This window comes from Schistocerca serialis, chromosome 8 (assembly GCF_023864345.2).
Source record: "Schistocerca serialis cubense isolate TAMUIC-IGC-003099 chromosome 8, iqSchSeri2.2, whole genome shotgun sequence".
NCBI lineage: Eukaryota > Metazoa > Arthropoda > Insecta > Orthoptera > Acrididae > Schistocerca > Schistocerca serialis.
This window is the reverse complement of record NC_064645.1, coordinates 272,317,255-272,339,529: the sequence shown is the minus strand read 5'-3', so window position 1 is coordinate 272,339,529 and position 22,275 is coordinate 272,317,255. Positions and strand designations below refer to the sequence as shown.

General features: G+C 39.9%; 1 protein-coding gene across 1 annotated transcript in view; it reads right to left on the bottom strand.

The window, feature by feature from the left end:
• The window catches only part of LOC126416812 (dolichol-phosphate mannosyltransferase subunit 1), a 49,517-nt gene that overhangs the window by 3,531 nt on the left and 23,711 nt on the right, over positions 1–22,275 (bottom strand). The window contains exons 2-3 of the mRNA XM_050084694.1: positions 9,304–9,514; positions 9,023–9,213 (exon numbers count right to left, since the gene is read on the bottom strand). Of these exons, the coding sequence (XP_049940651.1) occupies positions 9,023–9,213; positions 9,304–9,514 (402 nt within the window). The remainder of the gene's footprint in view (positions 1–9,022; positions 9,214–9,303; positions 9,515–22,275) is intronic.

The window sequence follows — 22,275 nt, the reverse complement described above, 5'->3', positions numbered from 1 at the left end:
ACAGTGACCGTAGACTTTTTATCGGTGATGCAGTTATCTATAATTAGGGACTGGAAAATGCAGCATCTATTTTTGTCAAAATTCGCATTTATTTTCTTTGTAAATGATTAGTTGCACAAATTTGAACGATTGTCACGCTACATGAGTGAAGGCAAACAAATTATTAGTTCTTTGAAGTTGACTTAAAAAGTGCTGATTGGCAACTTCTTGACTGGAATGTTTGCTTTTCTATTAACTTCAACAACTTTTTCTTCTGAAATGGCCTTTGTTTTCTTCGTTTGGCTGTATTTAAGCTTTCAAAAATGATTGTCAACTGTCGAAAAACAGCAGCATTTTCCCGCCCATTAAGTGAATGCCTCTCTGATATTAGGTGCTTACGGACATTGTATGTCCTTTTCCTGCCCAATCTGAAAATCAAAAAATCTGCAGACTACTAATTTCGACCTTTTGTGAGCGTTTATTAGACCTACAACCCATGCTGGACCAAGCTACAGATAGAACTGACAAGGCACTTCGCGTAGTAGTAGTAGAACCGAGTGCACAACTCGATTTTGACATCAGGAGAAGAATTTCGGCGTCATCGAAAAATGTTACAGATTTTGTTTTCCAATCGCTATAGTGCAGAGGGTGGGTGCTGTAGGCTATTGTCGCTAAGGGCACGGTCATAAACAGACGAGAATTTTGGCCACCACAGGGGAAGGAGTGGTGCGGGGAAACAAATTCTGCCACCATTTCACTGGGCAGCATCCTACAGTGTTACTGACATTGTCACAGGGATCGCCGATTACTTCTGGTGTTGTAAGGGTCGTAATCAAAATCCATGATGTACCAGGATTAGCCGCTTCACTTATTTAAAAAGTAAGAAAGGAAATCAAGCAACGCACAACACAAAGCATTCGCGGTCGCCTACCATGCAATTGTTTGTTGGAGTCAGAAGATTACTGTTGACTATGTAGTTCAGGCCCAACCTCTAGCCGCACTCTATGCAACTACAAGTACAGTTCAAAACATCCGCCACCTAATGTGCCAGTTTAAAATGTCCGCATTATACTATGTTTTGAGCTTTAGCTAACCAACAAACGTACACATGTCTTTCTTATAAAATGCTACGTCCCATGGCTAAGTACTACGTTGCATTACGCGACGTGTATCTTAAACGGACCATTCAACCGTTCAGAACTGGCATGGCACCAGATCATTTAGCACACTGATACATCGTTGCATTTATACATTTTATTTTGCAAGTATTTTGCGCACATTATCTTTCCAAATTGGGCTTCGCCAGATGATGTATTAGTGCCAGTAACTGCCTATATTCTTGATATCGTATGCAAAAAATAAAGCTATTCCAAACTATGTCTGATAAATAGCTGATAATTTGGATACAATCCGTTATGAAACAGCGTCTATTAAGTAATTTTGCATTTTGAGGCAGAATTAGCATCTATTTAGCATTTGGCGAAAAATGCGAATTTTTCTGGTCCCTATCTATAATGAAGAATTGTCTGAAAAAAAGCTGCATAAATACTAAGCTAGATTTTGACAAAGTTGTACAAAGACTGGCGAGATTAAGAACTGGAAAAATTGTGCACACACACACACACACACACACACACACTATCCTGGGCCTGCAAAATCAATGAGTCATAACTGTAATCAGTCACTTCATAATAAATACTTGACCCCAACAACTTGTAGGGATTAGGGATATGAAATGGAACAATCACATAGGCTCAACCATACATAAAGCAGGTGGCAGGCTTCAGTTCATTGGTGGAATACTGGGAAAATGCAGTCTCTTGCCACTGATCCTAGAATATGGTTCAAGTGTGTGGGGTTCACACCAAATAGGAATAACAGGGGATACTGAGCATATCTACAGCGGACAGCACAAACAGCCACTGGTTTGATTGAACCATGGGAGAGCATCATGATGATTATGAAAAAGAAACTGAACTGGCAGACACTACAACTTCCACGTATCACTCTTGGAGGAATTACAAAGGCAAGATTATCTTAATTACAGCCAACACAAAAGTGTGTAAGTCATCTTTCTTCCACCACTCCATATATGAATGGAACAGGAATAAGCCCTATAAAGTGGTAAAACAGGAAATACCCTCTACCATGCACTTCATAGAATATAGATGTGGATAGGTATATAATGATTCTAACATTACCAAGAGGTAATTACTGAAAATACAGACCCACATCTTAACAGAATTTATAATTTAACATCATGTTGGTGAAGAACTGGGAGTTCTTGAAATCTGCTGCTTCATTCACTGTAAGTGTAATTCATATAAGTGTATTTAATGAGTTTTTTAACTGTGGACAACAAATTTTAAAATTCAAATTGCCAAAGTGATAGAAGGAGGAGAAAACACTGCAAGAGGATACTATCCTGATGATTTAAAACATTATGACCACTGCAAGCTGCGAGACCGAATAGCACCTAGTGGTGCTGCAGGCCCATGATGCAATAATGAAAGTATACTGTATAAGCCAAGCAGAGACATATGGGAATTATTCCAGCAATTATACAGGCAGAAGATGGGTAAATGTACTGACATAAGCAATTTTGACAAAGGGCAGATTGTTATGATCTGGAGAATGGGAGTAAGCATCTAGAAAACAGCAAAGCTGGTAGGCTGTTCACATGCTACTGTTGTGAGCATCCATGGAAAGTGGCTGAAGGATGCTGAGACTACAATTAGGCAATCTGGTGTTGGATGTTGATGCCTCATCACAGAACCTGGGGGTCGGTTGCTTGCCCGATAGCCAATGATCTGTGTAGATCAGGTTTCACTAGGCATGGCCTGCAACTCATAGGTATGGGAAGGAGAGACTGGCAAATCTTATAGGTGACAGTATAGGGGGTGGTGGTGGTCGTGGTGGGACCACTCATGGGAAAATTCCCATGTTTCCAAGCAGTGAAGGAATTATAATATTTCATCAAAATATATGAGGTATTAGAGATAAAGTTAGTGAACTGCTTATAGATGTTGGCTCTGAAATTATTGGTATATCAGAACACCACCTAAATAATTTGACAATTCAGAGGCCTCCTTTACCAGGATACAGATTAGTGGGCTGTTTTTCAAGGAGTTCCTTGTGGGGTGGGGGAGTGGACATGTATGTAAAAAACAGTATTCCATTTGAGTTCTTAGATGTATCACAGCGCTGCACTGAACAGATATTTGAATGTTGTGCAGGGGCAGTTGAATTTAGTGAAACTAAACTTCTAATTGTTGTTGTTTATAGGTCCCATAACTCTGACTTCAGAGCATTTCTGCTCAATATAGAGAGGGTTCTTGATTTACTTTATAGGAAGTACCAGAAATTAGTTATATGTGGTGACTTCAATATAAATTTTGTATATGATGGTGCAAGAAAAAGGATGTTGGTAGATCTCCTAAATTCATATGATCTGATGCAGATTGTGTTTTTTCCAACTAGGGTGCAGGGGAATAGTACCACAGCCATAGACAATATTTTTATACATTCTTCATTGCTAGATGGTCATTCTGTTAGTAAAGGGTGAATGGCCTTTTAGACCATGATGCACAAATTTTAACACTGTAAGGCTTTTGTACTCAAACAAATTTCACATATAATTACAAACTATGTAGGAAAGTTAATCCAACAGCAATAGAGTGTTTTCAAAACCTTGTTGAGGATCAACAGTGGAAGGGTGTTTATAGTGACAAAACATAAATGCCAGATATAATGCTTTCCTTAACATATTTCTCACTCTCTTTGAGAGTTGCTTTCCATTAGAATGTTCTAAATGGCTAGCAGTAAAAGGCAGCCTGGATGGCTGAATAGAGGGATAAGGATATCATGTAGACCAAAGCAGAAATTAAATCAAAATGTTAGAAGTAGTCATAATCAAGCTACAGTAGCCCCATTACCAACAGTACTGTAAGATGCTTAAAAATGTTATTAGGAAGGTAAAGAGTATGTGGTATGCAAATAGAATAGCTAATTCACAGGATAAAATTAAAACCATGTGGTCAGTTGTGAAGGAAGTGTCTGGTCAGCAGCACAAGATCGACGATATAAAGTCAGCTCATAGTAAAAATATTTCTGTTACTGATAAATCAGATACATGTACAGTGATTAACAATCATTTTTAGAGCATTGCCAGTGAATTAAATAAAAATTTACTTTCTAGGGGGAATCATTTAACTCTCTTGGCAAATGCCTTTCTGAGATTGATATCTGAAATACTCCTCTGTGAAACAGACAAGGGCGAGATTGAGTCAATAATTAAATCACTGAAGACTAAGGACTCTCATGGATATGATGGAGTGCCTAACAGAATATTAAAGTACTGTGCTGCACATGTTAGCCCTGTGTTTAGCCATATTTGTAATTTTTCCTTTAGAAATGGACAGTTTCTTGAACGATTAAAGTACTCAGTAGTAAAGCCATTTTATAAAAAGGGAAACAGGAATAATGTAGACAACTTTATACCTGTTTCTATGCCATCAGTGTTTGCTAAAGTTACTGAAAAGGCTGTGTATGTAAGGATAATTGATCATTTGTATCACACGATTTGCTATCAAATGTACAGTTCGGCTTTAGAAGTTGTTTAACAACTGAAAATGCTGTATTCTCTTTTCTCTGTGAGGTATTGGATGGGTTAATCAAAAGATTTCGAACGCTAGGCATATTCTTTGATTTAACTAAGGCGTTTGATTGTGTTGATCACAAAATATTGCTCCAGAAGTTGGACCGTTACAGAACACAGGGAGTAGCTCACAATTGGTTCACCTCTTACTTTAGCAACAAACAGCAAAAGCTCATTATTCACAGTGTTGAGAATGGCTGTGATGTGGGGGCGGGGGGGGGGGGGGGGGCAGGGATCAGTGTTGGGGCCACTCCTGTTCCTTATTTATATTAATGATATGCCCTGTAGTATTACGAATCACTCTAAGATATTTCTATTTGGTGATGACTCTAGCTTGGTAGTACAGGATGTTGTGCAACATAGGCTTGGTATCAAATAGTGCAGTTCATGACACAAGTTCATGGCTTGTAGAAAATAAGCTAAGACTAAATCACATTAAGACTCAGTTTTTAACACACAATTCAACAAAACCTGACATTTTAATTTCACAGAATGGGCATATGATTAGTGAAACTGAACAGTTCAAGTTTCCAGGTGTTAAGATAGATAGTAAACTGTCGCGGAAAGCCCATCGTCAGGATGTTGTTCAAACACTTAATGCTGCCACTTTTACTATTCGAACGGTATCTGAAATGAGTGATCGTTCGACATGAAAATTAATCTACTTTGCTTATTTTCATTAACTTATGTCATATGGTATGATATTTTGGGGTAACTCTTCCCATTCTAAAAGGATATTTTTGACTCAGAAACGGGCAGTTCGGGCAATTAGCGGTGTAAGTTCACAAATCTCTTGATGACCCCTGTTCACGAGTCTGGGTATTTTGGTATTGGCCTGTCAATATATATATATTCCTTACTGTCATTTCTTGTTAACAATATTAGCTTATTCCCAAGAATAAGCAGCTTTCACTCAGTTAATACTTGGCAGAAATCAAACCTGCATTTGGATCGGACTTCCTCAACTCTTATGCAGAAAGTTGTGCAGTATCCTGCTGCATCCATTTTCAATAAGCTACCACCAGAATTCAAAAATCTTAGCAGTAATCAAGGTGCTTTCAAATCAAAACTGAAGAGTTTCCTCATGAGTCACTCCTTCTATTCTGTCAAGGAGTTCCTTCAAAAATTAAGCTGATTCTTGTTGTATTGTTGACTTAACTTATAGCTTGACTTTTTGTGGGTTCATGAACATTTTATTTTTATTTGTTATTACTTTTAGGTTGTAATTTCATGTACTGATACGTTCAATGACCTTGGAGATTTGCTCCTCAATTTGGTCCTATGGAGCTTGACGTGTAAATAAAATAAAAATAAAATAAAATACATCTGCTGACAGAATACAATGCTGGTGCATTGACACAACTGCATTATCAATTATGATTGTAGAAGGCATGGGATTATTGACACTAGACTGTGTATCAATAAGAACATGTGCTTGGTCAGACAAATCACATTTTTTTGTTACATTAGGTCCACAATCGTGCATGGGTGCACCCCCATGTAAGAGAATGACTGCTTGAAACATGCACTGCACCACAGACGCAGACTGGAGAGGGTACTGTTATGCTATGAGGGGCATCCCCACCTGGCCTTCAATGGGAACTGTGATAGTAATAAAAGGCATAATGACAGCTGTGAATGGAATGATCATTATATCAGACTAGCTGCATCCATTAATAGGCCTACTTGATGTCTTCCCCAACTCTGATGGCATCTGCCAGCAAGATAACTGTCTGTGCTGTAGTGGTATGCAAACTCGCAATGATGTCTTGCTACCAAATTAAACCCTTCTGTACTCAATGGAACACATCTGGGATGCTAATGGGTCCCAGTTCAACACCCACAAACCACTGGCCTGCAAGGTACATGAACTGCGTGACTCTTGAGAAGTCATCTGGTGCCAAAATAACTGGAGAAACCCACCAATGGTTTGTCAAATCCACGTCATGCAAAATCACTGCTATGTTTAATAGCAAAGGTAGATAAACACACTATTAAGCAGGTAGCCATAATGTTTTGGCCTGTGAGTGAAATTTTGATTAAAATCATTATTTACATTTCCACATTAATGACAAAGTAGGAAAATAACTAAATGCACTCTCAAACATTTGTAACATTTTCTTTTTCACTGGAAGCTCACAATTTGAAGAAATACTACATTAAATGTATGTCTTAATCATTTTATTTGTAGCTGTTACTTTTTTAGCAACTGTAGAGTATAATTCATAATAAAATTCAGTCATCAGTTGCTTAGATATTTTTATTTCACTTTAATGGTTTCAACAAATTAATCTGTCACCTTCAGAAGCCTACAAAATTAGACCTTGACCATACATTTATGTAAAGTATGAGAAGTGTGTTACAGAAAGTTACTTAGTATTCATTTAGCAGAAGTCCATATCTTCATAGAAGCATAATGCCATGATATGTTCACAATTGTGCATATTGTATGTGATTATTGTAACACTGATTGATATTTTACAGTAAATGAATTGCATTTATGAAGAAGTCAAACTGTTCTGTCAGCAGCATACAAAAAGTGTAACTAAGGTATATATGAAAGTTATATATAGTACATTTGAAAAAACATGGCATATAGTTCTAATATCTAAAGGAATGGGCTAATTTTCACATTTTATACGAGATGCTATACAATCAAAATAGTGTCTGTTTTTCAATGCAAGCTGATCATTCAACAGATCTTTTGATTTAAGTAGGAATGTTTATATATTCCAAATTTTTCTAACAGGTTCATTTGGTTGTCCTTGTAAGATATATGAAAAATTTTTAATTTAATTTTGTAAGCTTCTGAAGACAACAAATTAATGTGTCAAAACTGGCAAAGCAAAATAAAAATATCTTTGCAACTAAATCTTATGCTGAAATATGTCTTTATGTTAATGTTATTGTACTGCCATTCTTATCTGACAATCCCGTATCTCGAAACACGATGTGGCACTAAAATAACTGAAGCAAGAAAATGAAGAATTATTAAAGCTTGTTTATAAATTTTAACAAACAGTCATGATTGAATAACAGACAATATTGCTATAAATAGGTTTTTGTTACTCTTTTACACTGAGACTATCTGATCATGTTCAAATACTTTTATTACAGATTAAAATAATTACCTGCAAGTAAATTCTTTGTTATATCTGCTGCAGAACATCTGAGTCAGTTTTTTGATTAATCTAAAGGAACTTCCCAAACTGGGTAGTTTGGTATATAACAACACTTTTTTGGCATAGTATCTCACTTTGCAGTGTAAATATGTGAGGAAAGTTTTGCCATAATGTGATACTGTTCTCAGATAGGGCACAATGTAGCTGCACAGAAAATATTGTGACTTACCAAACGGGAAAGTGCTGGTAGATAGACACAATAAAAAACACACACACAAATTTCAAGCTTTCGCAACCCAAGGTTGCTTCATCAGGAAAGAGGGAAGGAGAGGGAAAGACAAAAGGATGTGGGTTTTAAGGGAGAGGGTAAGGAGTCATTCCAATCCCGTGAGCGGAAAGACTTACCTAAGGGGGAAAAAAAGGACAGGTTTACACTCACGCGTGCGCACACGCACGCACACACACACGCACACACACACACACACACACACACACACACACACGCATCCATCCGCACATATACAGACACAGGCAGACATATATCAATATGTCTGCTTGTGTCTGTATATGTGCGGATGAGTGTGTGTGTGTGTGTGTGTGTGTGTGTGTGTGTGTGTGTGTGTGTGTGTGTGTCCTTTTTTCCCCCCTAAGGTAAGTCTTTCCGTTCCCGGGATTGGAATGACTCCTAACCCTGTCCCTTAAAACCCACATCCTTTTGTCTTTCCCTCTCCTTCCCTCTTTCCTGATGAAGCAACCTTGGGTTGCGAAAGCTTGAAATTTGTGTGTGTGTTTTTTATTGTGTCTATCTACCAGCGCTTTCCCATTTGGTAAGTCACAGCATCTTTGTTTTTTATATATATTTTTCCCATGTGGAATGTTTCTTATATATATATTATATCTGTGTGTGTGTGTGTGTGTGTGTGTGTGTGTGTGTAACTCAAAGGATTCCTTCAATAGCTAGCAAGGTTTTCATATTTTCTGTGCTCTTATTGATGACTCAATGCTTCTATTTTATTGTTGCCTTTCCCAAATATTTACAGAATGTGTTCAAGTGACCAATTTCATTTTCCCCAGAGCTACTTTATCCTGCAGAAAAAATTATTTTTCTAATTCCTGGCTCAGCCATCTTTGTCTTTTTTTTATTTTTTTTTTATTTTTTTTATTATCTTGTCAAGAGGATGGACAGCAGGGTCACTCATATTGCCTCTGCTAACAGTAAGAACATACTTTATACAATCAATGACAGGACAATTACTGCATGTACCTGAAACTTCCTGTAAGATCAGATGCTCCTGGTCTTAACAGTAGCTGTGTCAGAAAATTAGCTGTACGGCTCACAAGCTTCCGTTTGAAGTCCCATCCATAGACTCCTCCGGATCCAGCATAACGGGTTCCTGATACGAGATCATAATTCCCTAATTTTTGTTTTTCTATGAACTGGGGGATAAATTTGGGCTGCAACCAACAATAATATATTATAAATAACATGCAGACTAATATTAAACATAATTTCTTATAAATGTAATGAATAACTTTGCCACTCACATGATGTGAAAGGTCTGCATCCATTATCACTATGAAGTTTCCAGTTGCATGCTTAATTCCATGTATGTATGCTGTTCCCAGACCAAGTTTCTTCTCCCGTGGTCTCAACACCACTTTCTCACTGCCATAAATCTCCTGAAGCTTTTTGGCAACATCTAAAGTTCCATCTGGGCTTCCATCATCAATAACTATAATTTCGTATGGGAACCCACTGTAATGAGATTTTTTGTTGAAAAAGTAAAACAAATGCAATTCAATGTACAACAATTTAATGTTTTTGCAGAGTACATAATGTTTAATGTATTATATGCACAATATACTGTAAAACAAGTCGGTACAAACTATTAAGCTAAACAAAGGAATGGAGTATGAAATTAAGGGGCTTAACTATGGGTAGGCAACTGGCCTGTAATTGGTTTCAATACAGCCTGCACAATAAATTCAAGGGGGAAAGAGTGAGGTGCTCCCATTTTATTTAGTATTACAAAAATAATGCATGCCTATCCCATCAGACATAATAAGCTTTTTCGGAAAAATATTTTAAATATGCTTGCTAATGATGATTTTTGGATACTAACACACTAAATTTCAAACACTCCAATGAGCTGCCTGTAGCCGAAAATTATTGTTAATTCTAATGGCTTGTTGACTCAAACTGCATATCTCACTGCCATATTTTGTTTTTCTATCCATTCGTGTATGAACATTAATAAATAATTCTGGTTCATTGTGGGTGTATTAGAACACTACAACTCTTGAAACTGAGGACAATTTATAATGAATCAGCCGAGGCCAGTTGCTTTTATAAGCATATGTTCTTCTACGACATTTCAAGACACCTGATGTCCTGTCTTCAAATGTTTATATTTATTTACATGTCATGAATATTATTTCTTTATTAATATTGTTGCAGAATTTTGCAACAGAAGTTTTTAAGACAGCTGTAAGGAGATAATGTTCACAATGCATAAATAAATGTAAACATGTGAAAGTGGAGTGAGCGTACATTGAATGCACTCTCAAAAAATATGTTTTGAGGCATAATTTGTTGGTGTGGGGTGTTGGGAAAGGGGTGCCATTCATATCAGTACATTACCCATAAACATTAACGCCATGGATACTATAGTTTTGATTTGATGCCCTAGGTGTGCTGCTGTTGCGTCAGGGGAGAAGGCAGCCTGCAAGCTCAATCAAGCATGTGAACCTTGCCCTCACCCTCACCCTTCCTCCACACATATGTATGTACATACATGTTTTTGTGTGTGTGTGTGTGTGTGTGTGTGTGTGTGTGTGTGTGTGTGTGTGTGTATTTTTTCTCTTGGATAGTTCTGAAGTGTTAAGAGCAATTTCAGACAAGATTTGTACACATACCACCTAATACCTGGAAAGAGTGAGATTTGCCTTTAACTGCTCCTTGGATGTGGAAACAAGTGATCTGGGAGAGATCAGAAAATTACTGGTATTAATATTATGTCCAAAGGTATTCACGGTTTGCTGGCCGATTGTGTGACAGTCCTGATGACATTTTGTCCCTATTGGCAACACAGTGGTGGGAGTGCAATGGCACAAGAATAAGTAACCAAGAAACACCAGGTAAGTAGCCAGCAACTTTACAAGAGAACAGTAGTGATCATCTCCCATGGCACTGACATCATGGTTGTGGCGAAAGAGGGCAATACCAGAGTCAGGCAAGTCTTCTTATCAAAAGATGGATGCTAGTTAACAAAAATAGGAAAATGAGAGGAGGGGAGGGGGGGGGGGGGTCAAGCTGAACCACCACGTCTCACAATCGTGCTATGTGATGTGTCACATCCTCCATGCCTTCCCCTCCACTGTCAGCAGCATGGAGAGTTCTGTATCAGGCTTTTGTAATTGGTATAAGTACAACATGACCAGTAAACTGAACACAATTTTATTCCACACAAGTGTTAACAACTTAAACACAGTATTTAAGTAACATTGAGCAAGAACCGACTATGTACACAAAGAGCTGTAGCAACACACACACACACACACACACACACACACACACACACACACACACACAGAGGCAGCACCCTCTGCAGACAACATAGTACTGCCACATGTGCAACCTTTTGAAACTTCGTGCACACGTCACTGCACAGGCTGTGATAAAATTAGCCTTTATTACAATTAAGAAGTCTAAGACATGAGGCTGATAAGATATATGTGTGAGAAAAATGCTTAAAAGGATCTAAAACAATTTATGGTGATTATGTAGGTGTGGTGCATCTTGGTGGCTCAGTGGTAAAGTGCCAGATTATGGATCCAAAGGCCTTGGGTTCAATCTCTGGTCAGTCCAAGGATTTTTATCCACGACTCGTCATTTCTTTCACCTCTGTTAATGTTTGACACTGTGAAATATGCCAAGTCATTTCAAAAGTCAGAGGAAGGCAACAGTATACCACCTCCAATAAGACCACACCTAGTAAAGCACTGTAGTGTTCAAACCTTCAGGCTGATGATAGCTGTACCTTTATTTATGTAGGTTAAGTATGAGGGCTGAGTGCAGTGAAGCCCCTGGCAGCCAATTGTGTAGTGACAGCCTTTTCTCACATGCTCATCCCTTAGTCAACATAACCATTGAAGCTATTTAATTTTATTATAAAACTACTCTTTCTTAAGAATGATTGTAATGCGCTCCTGCGACATCTGAGAGTACGGAAGTTATTCAGTCACTTAACTTTAATTTTCATCTCAATTCATTTACAGCACTATATTCAACAAAAATATAAGCCATCATCACCGGACACTACAAACATACTGGGATGGTCTCTCGCTGAATGATGAAATACTGGCAGTCTAATGTGCAAAATAAGTCTTCAACATAGTATGGTTGATTTCTTCTGGATAGTTCAGAAGTTATCCACTGTGGCATATGTTTGGTAAGGCATGCTGTTCTTGACCCTCTACATGCAAAAAAGAAATATCTACTCATTCTTCAACTTTCATCCTGTCTGCAAACATCTGCATGGGACTGGCTGAAACCAACAAACATCAGAAGATCGAGGAGTCTGTATTTTTTTTCCTCCTCCTCCTCCTCCTCCTCCTCCTCCAGTTCTCAGAACAGATCCATGCTTATCTCCAGTAGATTTCACACCATAGTGGAGTGGCTGATGTAGTTCTAGCCAACGGAAGGAGTTGAAGTTCCCTACTTATAGTTTCCAAGCATACCTCAATTGGTACACCTGTACTAGCATGATTCATTAATAGTCAAAACTCTTGATTATTAAACAGAAGCAGATAAATTAGGTGTCCAGTTACCTAGCATATTGTTATCCCAATTTATTAAGAGTTGTTGGCACCTGACGTGCAGTTGTAGGATACCTGCTTCTGCCAGAAGGCTGTCAACTAGATTTGTTCATAATGATCCAGCTGTCAGCCTTCCGTAGCTGTGGTGAGAAGAGGCTACAAAACTATTGAAGATGGTGCTGTTGGTCATACACTTCTGTTCCCCAGAAGGTTTTAAAGAGGCAATAAGGGGCACTAAGTTTTGTACTGCAATTGGTCTATTGGTGGGATAAATGGGATAACCATTTTATCTTAATATCAAATAAGGGACTTCAAAAACAGAATTTTTCAAATATCTACCTCAACCAACAAATAATTGACTGTATATCACATTTAGTCTTCTACAGACAGCAATTCTGACAGGTATGCGTCCAAGTTTATGATAAAATAGCAACACCAGTGACTTATAATTACCAGCATTCAATGTCTTAATCAGTACAGGTCAATTCCTCAGTTTCTCTATTGATATTACTTGCCTGAATGTGTCTTCAACATGTTCAGCAACAAAATGGAAGTCTGCTGTCATGAACAATTTATCATTAAATCTGGAACACTTTAAATATGGGATGAATGGATTCCCTCCATTTCTCCTTGTCTCATTCTCTTCCTACAATGTAGCCAAGGGGGCTGGAAATATAAGTTATATGTATTAAAGCTTTTGTTTATGTATAGTGAGATGGTCAATTTTTTGTGGCCACCATTTTGGCAAAGCTTGATTGTTTTAGTTGTGGAGCATGCCACTGGATGCTTTCCCCATACATACCACATCATCAAACCAATGGCTATCTATTATGGCAGTCATTTATTGAAGTATCCATATCTAGACACGACAGGCACATATTCCCAGCATATACTTACATCTTTAATGTTAGCAGTGTGATCCCTGCATTGTCATGGGATTACAACGATGTGGTTAGATTATAATTACATGAGCAGGTTCGCTCAAAAGTGAGGCACATAGGACTTTCTTGAACAGTGGATGTGTACTAGCATGTGCTGTGTTGGATATCCTTTCCTGAATGGATCAACAATATTGTAAAAACCAGAAAATAGTGGAGGCCAATTGTCGTTCAGGAACTGAAAGTAATTTAATTTGGAAAATGTTGGACCGGATTAAAGATCGGGCCCAGTCCTAAGAGCTGTTCCAAAATGAGCTGCACTGTCAGTGCAATAACTGGTCTAATATTGTTTTCTTTTTTTACAATTGGCAGGAGCAACCACAGATCCATTTCTACCCGTGATCATGCAGGGATTAGTGTGCATCATAGTGAAAAACCTCATCTTTAATGACAGCAGGAAGTATATTATGCTTTTAAACTTATATGCTGCAAGTTTCAATTTTGTCAATGGAATAGAAGTTAAAAAGAAGGTAGGGAGCTTAAGATTTGATATTACAATGATGAGGAGGTTATTTTGAGAGAACTCTAGCTTAAATTGAGGAAGGACAGAAAAGAAAATTGGTCTTGACCTTACAAAGGATCCGTTCTGACATTTGCTGGGTGTGGCTTGGGGAAATTATAGAACCTAATTCTTGGCTGGATGGGGATTTGAACTGCTGTTCTCCTGAAAGTGAGTCCATTGTTTGAATTACTGTGCCCTCTTGCTCAATGGAAAAGAAGATGTCAAAAAGAAACATTTTCAACTTATTTATAAAAAGAACTATTTTATCCACAATTATATGTAACTGGGATAATTACTGCAATTTACTGTCCTAACTTAACATACTCTCATTTCAAGCCAGATTATACTTTTAACTAAAAGTAATAAAGGTTATTTTCATACAGTGTTGTAATAATTAATATTGTTATTTCTTCCGAGTTCTAATGGACTCACTGAGTAAAAAATTTGTTAGATATTATATTCACCAGAAATATTTAGTTAAAATGTTAATTTTTACACAAAAAATGATGATTGTTGGACAAATGAAATGGGATGAAGTGTGTGACCATGTTTAATTGTTTGTACTGGAGGATTGCAACAATAAAAAGGGCGCAAGTTGCTAATATTGATTGCATTGTTTAAAAAGCATCAGAATGTGTGGCGTTTCTTTCCATATTGAATTGTTCTCTATATGAGTGTCAAAAGGTGTAGAAGATTACATCCTATTTAATATCTCCTGTGCACATATTACTGTATCTGAAGCATTGTTCCCTGGAACGATCATGGTACTCATGTATGGAGCTACTACATGCAATATACCAAGTGGTTATAATTAAACTTTCCCTATTTAACACGTTATAACAAGGAAAGTAATTACCATATGAGGACAAAAGTTGGCAGCATTAATGTAAAGGAAATTGGGAAGTGAAATGATGCAGAATCAAATCAATCTAAACACTTAAGTGTGTTGCTATGGTACATCATACCATTGCATACTGTTACCATTATTGCTACAAAGGGGGGATTCCTATCAGTATCCAGAAGAATCTGAAAGTGCAGGACTGCATTCTGCGCTGCAGAATGAAGCATCTCCATAGGTATGCTGGCTGCCTCTCTTGATATGCTGTGCTTCAGATCAGCACATGTGTCAATGTTCCCCTGGTAAACCCCATCCTTCAGGCAGCCCCACAACCAGAAATCACGGGGAACATGATCAGGTGATCGTGCCAGCCAAGCATTTGGAAATGAGCGGCTGATAGTTCGATCATTTCCAAATGTGTTTCGGAGAAGCAGGTGAACTTCATGATCAATGTGCGATGGGGCCCTGTCTTGCATGAAAACTGTTAAGTTCAATTCATCTCTCTCTTGTAGGGCGGGTATGACATGGCAAAGCATATTGCAGTAACGCTGGCCAGTTACGTTGCACATCTTTGGTCCTTGAGTGCCAACCTGTTCAACAAAAAGAGGGCCAATGATAAATATAGTCATTACGCCACACCATATGGTGGCATGTTCACCATAAAGAGGAACTTCACACACAGTGACTGGAGGTAAAGATCCCCACACTCAGCAATTCTGTATGTTCATCTCGCCTATCAGAGAAAAATGAACTTCATCTGTCCACAGGATGGTCCAGAGCCAGTCCTCGTCCACTCCAATCCTTGTGAGAAAGTGAAGAGCAAAGTCAACACATTGTTGTGCGTGCTGTGATGTAAGATGCTGTACGATATGGACCTTGTATGGGTACCATTTGAGAATGGTTCAAAGCACCTTCGGTACAGTGGACCAGGGGATGTCCCACTGTCATGACACAGCATGCACATTGCCTGACGATCGGGAACTACACGCAGCATTGTCTGCTGTAGCAACAGTAAATTCGTCAACCACCTGTGATGCAACCAGTCGTTGGCCTCTTCCCGGAGTGACACCCAGTTCTCCAGCTAATTCAAACTTCTTCAGCATGCTCCATACAGCAGGTAGAGAAAGGGGATACTACCATAATCCTTTCAGTCGGCGATATTCTTGAAGTGCAGTTGCAGCATTACTTCATTTTGATAAAAGAGTTTCAGCAATAATGCCCTGCTTCTTTTGTCCAAGCTCAAGTTGACACATCAACAAGTGCACTGCGACAGGTTAGGGATGTGAGGCTACGAATCACAATGACTGATCACGGCACCTGGTGGCCATAGTTGGAACTAGATGGTGGTGCTGTGATGCATGGAAATCATGCACCCCATAATCTGGACATTGATGCTACAGTGTTTGGTACTCGTACGGTAATTAGTTTCCATGTTATAATGTGTTAAATAGGGAAAGTTTAATTATAACCACATGGTGTACAGCTTGCTGGAATCCGTTCTGCACTTTGTCACAGTTTAAAGTTTTACCTTACTACTACTATTGTTACTTTAGATGCTGACATCCACATATTTCCACTTTAGCTCTACAAGCTTTCCAATGATCTTGTTATTTTTTTAAGGAGGTATTATGTTTACTGTAGCAGCTACACACAATTTTTGTCGGTTTGCAAATTCAAATTACGTATTTTGCAAGTCTTTTGATGTGGTTTTTATAACCATCAGTCACCATGGCTAAAAGGGATTTAGTTCTGATAACTTATGGTCCTGTGACTAAAAACATGCAAAAGAAAAAAATTGGTCACCACATGGAATTAAATAAACACATATTAATGAGAATATAAGCAAACAAAATAAAATAAAAACACGGGACCTTTGCCTTTCGTGGGCAAGTGCTCTACCAACTGAGCTACCGAAGCACGACTCACGCCCGGTACTCACAGCTTTACTTCTGCCAGTACCTCGTCTCCTACCTTCCAAACTTTACAGAAGCTCTCCTGCGAACCTTGCAGAACTAGCACTCCTGAAAGAAAGGATATTGCGGAGACATGGCTTAGCCACAGCCTGGGGGAAGTTTCCAGAATGAGATTTTCACTCTGCAGCGGAGTGTGCGCTGATATGAAACTTCCTGGCAGATTAAAACTGTGTGCCCGACCGAGACTCGAACTCGGGACCTTTGCCTTTCGCGGGCAAGTGCTCTACCAACTGAGCTACCGAAGCACAACTCACGCCCGGTACTCACAGCTTTACTTCTGCCAGTACCTCGTCTCCTACCTTCCAAACTTTACAGAAGCTCTCCTGCGAACCTTGCAGAACTAGCACTCCTGAAAGAAAGGATATTGCGGAGACATGGCTTAGCCACAGCCTGGGGGATGTTTCCAGGATGAGATTTTCACTCTGCAGCGGAGTGTGTGCTGATATGAAACTTCCTGGCAGATTAAAACTGTGTGCCCGACCGAGACTCGAACTCGGGACCTTTGCCTTTCGCGGGCAAGTGCTCTACCAACTGAGCTACCGAAGCACGACTCACGCCCGGTACTCACAGCTTTACTTCTGCCAGTACCTCGTCTCCTACCTTCCAAACTTTACAGAAGCTCTCCTGTGAACCTTGCAGAACTAGCACTCCTGAAAGAAAGGATATTGCGGAGACATGGCTTAGCCACAGCCTGGGGGATGTTTCCAGAATGAGATTTTCACTCTGCAGCGGAGTGTGCGCTGATATGAAACTTCCTGGCAGATTAAAACTGTGTGCCCGACCGAGACTCGAACTCGGGACCTTTGCCTTTCGCGGGCAAGTGCTCTACCAACTGAGCTACCGAAGCACGACTCACGCCCGGTACTCACAGCTTTACTTCTACCAGTACCTTGTCTCCTACCTTCCAAACTTTACAGAAGCTCTCCTGCGAACCTTGCAGAACTAGCACTCCTGAAAGAAAGGATATTGCGGAGACATGGCTTAGCCACAGCCTGGGGGATGTTTCCGGAATGAGATTTTCACTCTTCTTTCAGGAGTGCTAGTTCTGCAAGGTTCGCAGGAGAGCTTCTGTAAATTTTGGAAGGTAGGAGACGAGGTACTGGCAGAAGTAAAGCTGTGAATACCGGGCGTGAGTCGTGCTTCGGTAGCTCAGTTGGTAGAGCACTTGCCCGCGAAAGGCAAAGGTCCCGAGTTCGAGTCTCGGTCGGGCACACAGTTTTAATCTGCCAGGAAGTTTCATATCAGCGCACACTCCGCTGCAGAGTGAAAATCTCATTCTGAAAATAAAAACAATATATCAAACCTGGGGACTGAAATCCCACAGAACTTCTACATAGAAGGTTCTCAGGAATGAAGGAAAAGATAAGTGCTTTACCTAAGTCATTTGAAATGGAGCACTAGCACAAGAACAACAAAAGGGCAGGAGGTTGACAATAACCTTCTCAGATTAACAATGTTTGTCTTTGCCATAAGTTATTTTGGGAAATCATGAAAAAATAAAATCTGGATGTCCATGAGGAGATTTAAACCCAGTTCCTCCTGAACGCATGTTTAGCACTTCCTAGTATTGTGCCATCTCACGTGCTACATTGGAAATTTGTAATAAATACATGACTTAGGAAATACTTGCAGACAAAAAAATGAGTAACATACGGCACATTGTCCTTAACTGTTCAAATTAATAAATTATTAAAAAAATTGTGGTTGTATTTATCCACTTGGTTTCAAGTGTGATAGTGTCTCTTCCTCCTTCCCCCACAAGAAACTCGGTGGTGGTTACCAACTGTTCTGCAACATAGCCCTGGGTTCTAGGATAGGTTAGAAGGTGTCAACTGTTTGTGAGCTGACACATGTGAATGTGAAATAAAGTTTATGCTTACAGACTGGTCTGTAAGATAACCTGAAGTCTACGTTTTTCATTGGCAACATTTACTCAGTTTTAACACGTCACAATGACAGTCTTTGTTCGAAGGTGTTCCAGCCATCTCTCACTTCTGTACAAATCTGAAATAGCCAACATACATCTCATATTTAATGGATTTTTTTCACAAATAACAAAAATGCCAAGATAAATTCAGAAATACTGTTTCTGGTGAGCCTTTTTGGTGAATATTCCGTGTGTACGCAGTATGTTACCTATGAAGGACCAAAGGGGAGGAGAACAGGAGCACTATTTAACTCTTACCCTGATCTGAACATATACAGATTATAACTAAAGGGGCAAGAAATTAGTTGCACGGGCAATATGTTATAGTATCCCCTTAGGAACACATTTGAACAACTGAACATACAGTTGTGTACATACATGGCACAATAATATTTCTGTAACTAAAATTTTTGGCCCTGCTGGAACAAAAGATGAATGTGACCACTGTACTATGAAAGTGTGGCTATCATACCCATAAAAACTCACAGAGAGCCTTCAAAACTTACGAGGATATTTTATGAAAGATGTCCATTCAGTATTAGAAGTATATATAGAAATATCAAATTCCAAGAGAAATTAAGATGTTATGTGGTGTTAATTTTTTGTTGTACTGTACCGAGTACTTTAAACTTACCATGTTTATGAATAAACTAGAAATACTGGAGGGTTTGGGGTGTGGGGACTGTTGCGTCAGGAGCAGAGCTGTTTGCTTCAAATACCTAATTACCGGTACCTACTCTCTTTCTGAACCATTTTCACTCCTCTTGTAAACATCTACACGTTCATCTCATGTAAATAAGGAAATGTATGTGATGTGTAAATTACGTGTGTAACACGTATCAGTAGTCTGTGCTAATATTTTTTTGTTTTCATTTATGACTGCAATGGTTACAGATTGAGACAGGGTTCTAACCTATCCTTGATGTTATTCAGTCTATACACAGAGCAAGCAGTAAGTAAAACCAAGAAGAACTACATAAGAGGAATAAATTTCAGGGAGAAATAATGAAAACTTTAAAGTTTGCTGATAACTTTGTGATTCTGTCACAGACAGCGAAGGACTGGGAAGATCAGTTGAATGGACTGGATAGTATCTTGAAAAGAGATGAACATCAACAAAGAGAAAACAAGGGTATGGAGTGTAAACAAACCAAATCATATGATGGTTGGTTGGTTGGTTTAAAAGAGGGGTGGAGAGGAAGGGACCAAACTGAGAGGTCATCGGTCCCTTGTTCCTGGTAAAATAATTACAAAAGGGAAAGAAGAAACGAAAGGAGACATACAACACAATAACAGGAAAAAGGAAGAACCAGAAGAATGACAGAAGGACAACCAACATGACTATGGACAACACAGGAAAAGAAATTCACAGAGAGAAGCAAGAAACCGGTAGAAGGGGTAAAAACATGAGAGCAGATGACCATGGCTGGCTGAACACTAGAATAAAAAGGAAAAGCCAGCCACTCTGCTACACATTAAAACATCCACCCTAAAAGCATTATTGCGAAGAACACAAAGGGACAAAGGGCACCTGCTAAAACTTATACAGAATGATAAAAGTCACCATCATGTATAAAACATAAAACTAAAGCTGCTGTTGAGGCATTGTCTCCCAACAACGAAGGTAGGGTGCTGGACAGTTAAAAGTCTGCCGCAGAGTGGCGGAAAGTGGGCAGTCCAGCAAGACATGGATGACTGTCATTCGTGAACCACAGCGACATCGAGGTGGGTCCTCGTGACGGAGGAGGCACAGGAGGTAGCTGTGTGTCACCCAAGCGTAGCCAATGCGGAGCTGGCAGAGAACCATCCAGCAAGAAGCCCGCATGCGGGATTGCCACACATTCGTAGTGTCCTTAATGGCACACAGTTTTTTGTGTGTGCTGAGGTTATGCCATTTCGTCTCCCAAAGACGCAAAACCTTATGGCATAGTACTGCACACAGGTCAGTTGCAGAGAAGCCGATCTCCATAAGCGGTTTCCACGTAGCCTGTTTGGCTAGCCTGTTGGCAAGTTCATGGCCTGGGATCCAGACAAACACCACTGAACGACTGGACCATTCCAGGGCATAGATGAACTCCTGGATGCTTGCTACCAAAGGGTGATGAGGATAGCACTGGTCAATAATTTGTAGGCTGCTCAAGGAGTTAGTAGACAGAAGAAACAACTCCACAGGGCATGAACAGACGTGCTCAAGAGCACAAGATATAGCCAGCAGCTCAGCAGTGAAAACACTGCAGCCATAGGGCAAGGAATGCTGTTCAGTATGTCCTCCATGGACATATGCGAAGCTGACGTGACCGTCAGCCATCAAGATGTTGGTGTAAACCACTTTGTGGCCTCGGTACATGTCAAGAATTGAGAGGAAGTGGCAGTGGAGAGCCGCGAGGTTAACTGAGTCCTTAGGGTCATGCGAGAGGTCCAGGCGAAGCCGCAGCCTAGGTGTACACCATGGAGGTGTACGTGAATGGACCTCAAATATAGGTGGTAAAGGCAAGGAATCCAGTTTGGAAAGAAGGTATTGGACACAGACTGCAATTGGAAGCCCTGATCAGGACCGCCGATGCGAGAGATGAACCGCCATGGTGGAAAGAGGAGATGGTGATTTGGATGCACAGGAGAACTACAAACGCATGCAACTTAACTGGCCAGCAGTTGTGCACACCTAACCTGCACTGGAGGGACTCCGGCCTCCACCAGGATGCTCGTCACCAGACTCGTCCTAAAAGCTCCTGTCGCTAGGCGAATGCCACAGTGGTGCACTGGGTCGGATAAACGCAACGCTGAGGGTGCCACCAAACCATAAACCACACTCCCATAGTCAAGGCAGGATTGAACAAGGGCTCTGTAGAGCTGCAGCAGCGTGGTGCAATCTGGACCCCAGTTGATGCTGCTCAGGCAGCAGAGGCCATTGAGGTGCTGCCAGCACTTCCACTTAAGCTGACAAAGGTGACAAAACCAAGTCAATTGGACATCGAAAACCAGTCCTCAGAATCGATATGTCTCCACTACAGTGAGTGGATCGTCATTAAGGTAAAGTTCTGGATGAAAGGTACGATGCCGACAGAAGTGCATAACACACGACTTTGTGGTCGAAAACTGGAAACTGTGGGATAGAGCCAATGACTGTGCCTTTGGTATCGCTCCCTGTAGGCACTGCTCAGCAACACCAGTATTGGTGGAGCAGTACAAAATGCAGAAGTCGTCTGCATACAAAGAGGGTGACACGGACAGTCCTACAGCTGCTGCTAGACCGTAATAGCCACTAAGAAGAGAGATACACTCAATACAGAGTCCTGCGGGACCCCAATCTCCTGGAAATGGGGGTAACTATGGGAGCCACCAACTTGGACATGGAAAGTATGAAGCGACAGGAAATTTTGGATAAAAATCAGGAGCGGGCCTCAGTGACCCCACTCGTATAATGTGGCAAGAATATGATGTTACCAGGTGATGTTACACACTTTTTGTAAATCAAAAAAGATGGCAACCAGGTGTTGGCGTCTGGAAAGGGCTGTTCAGAT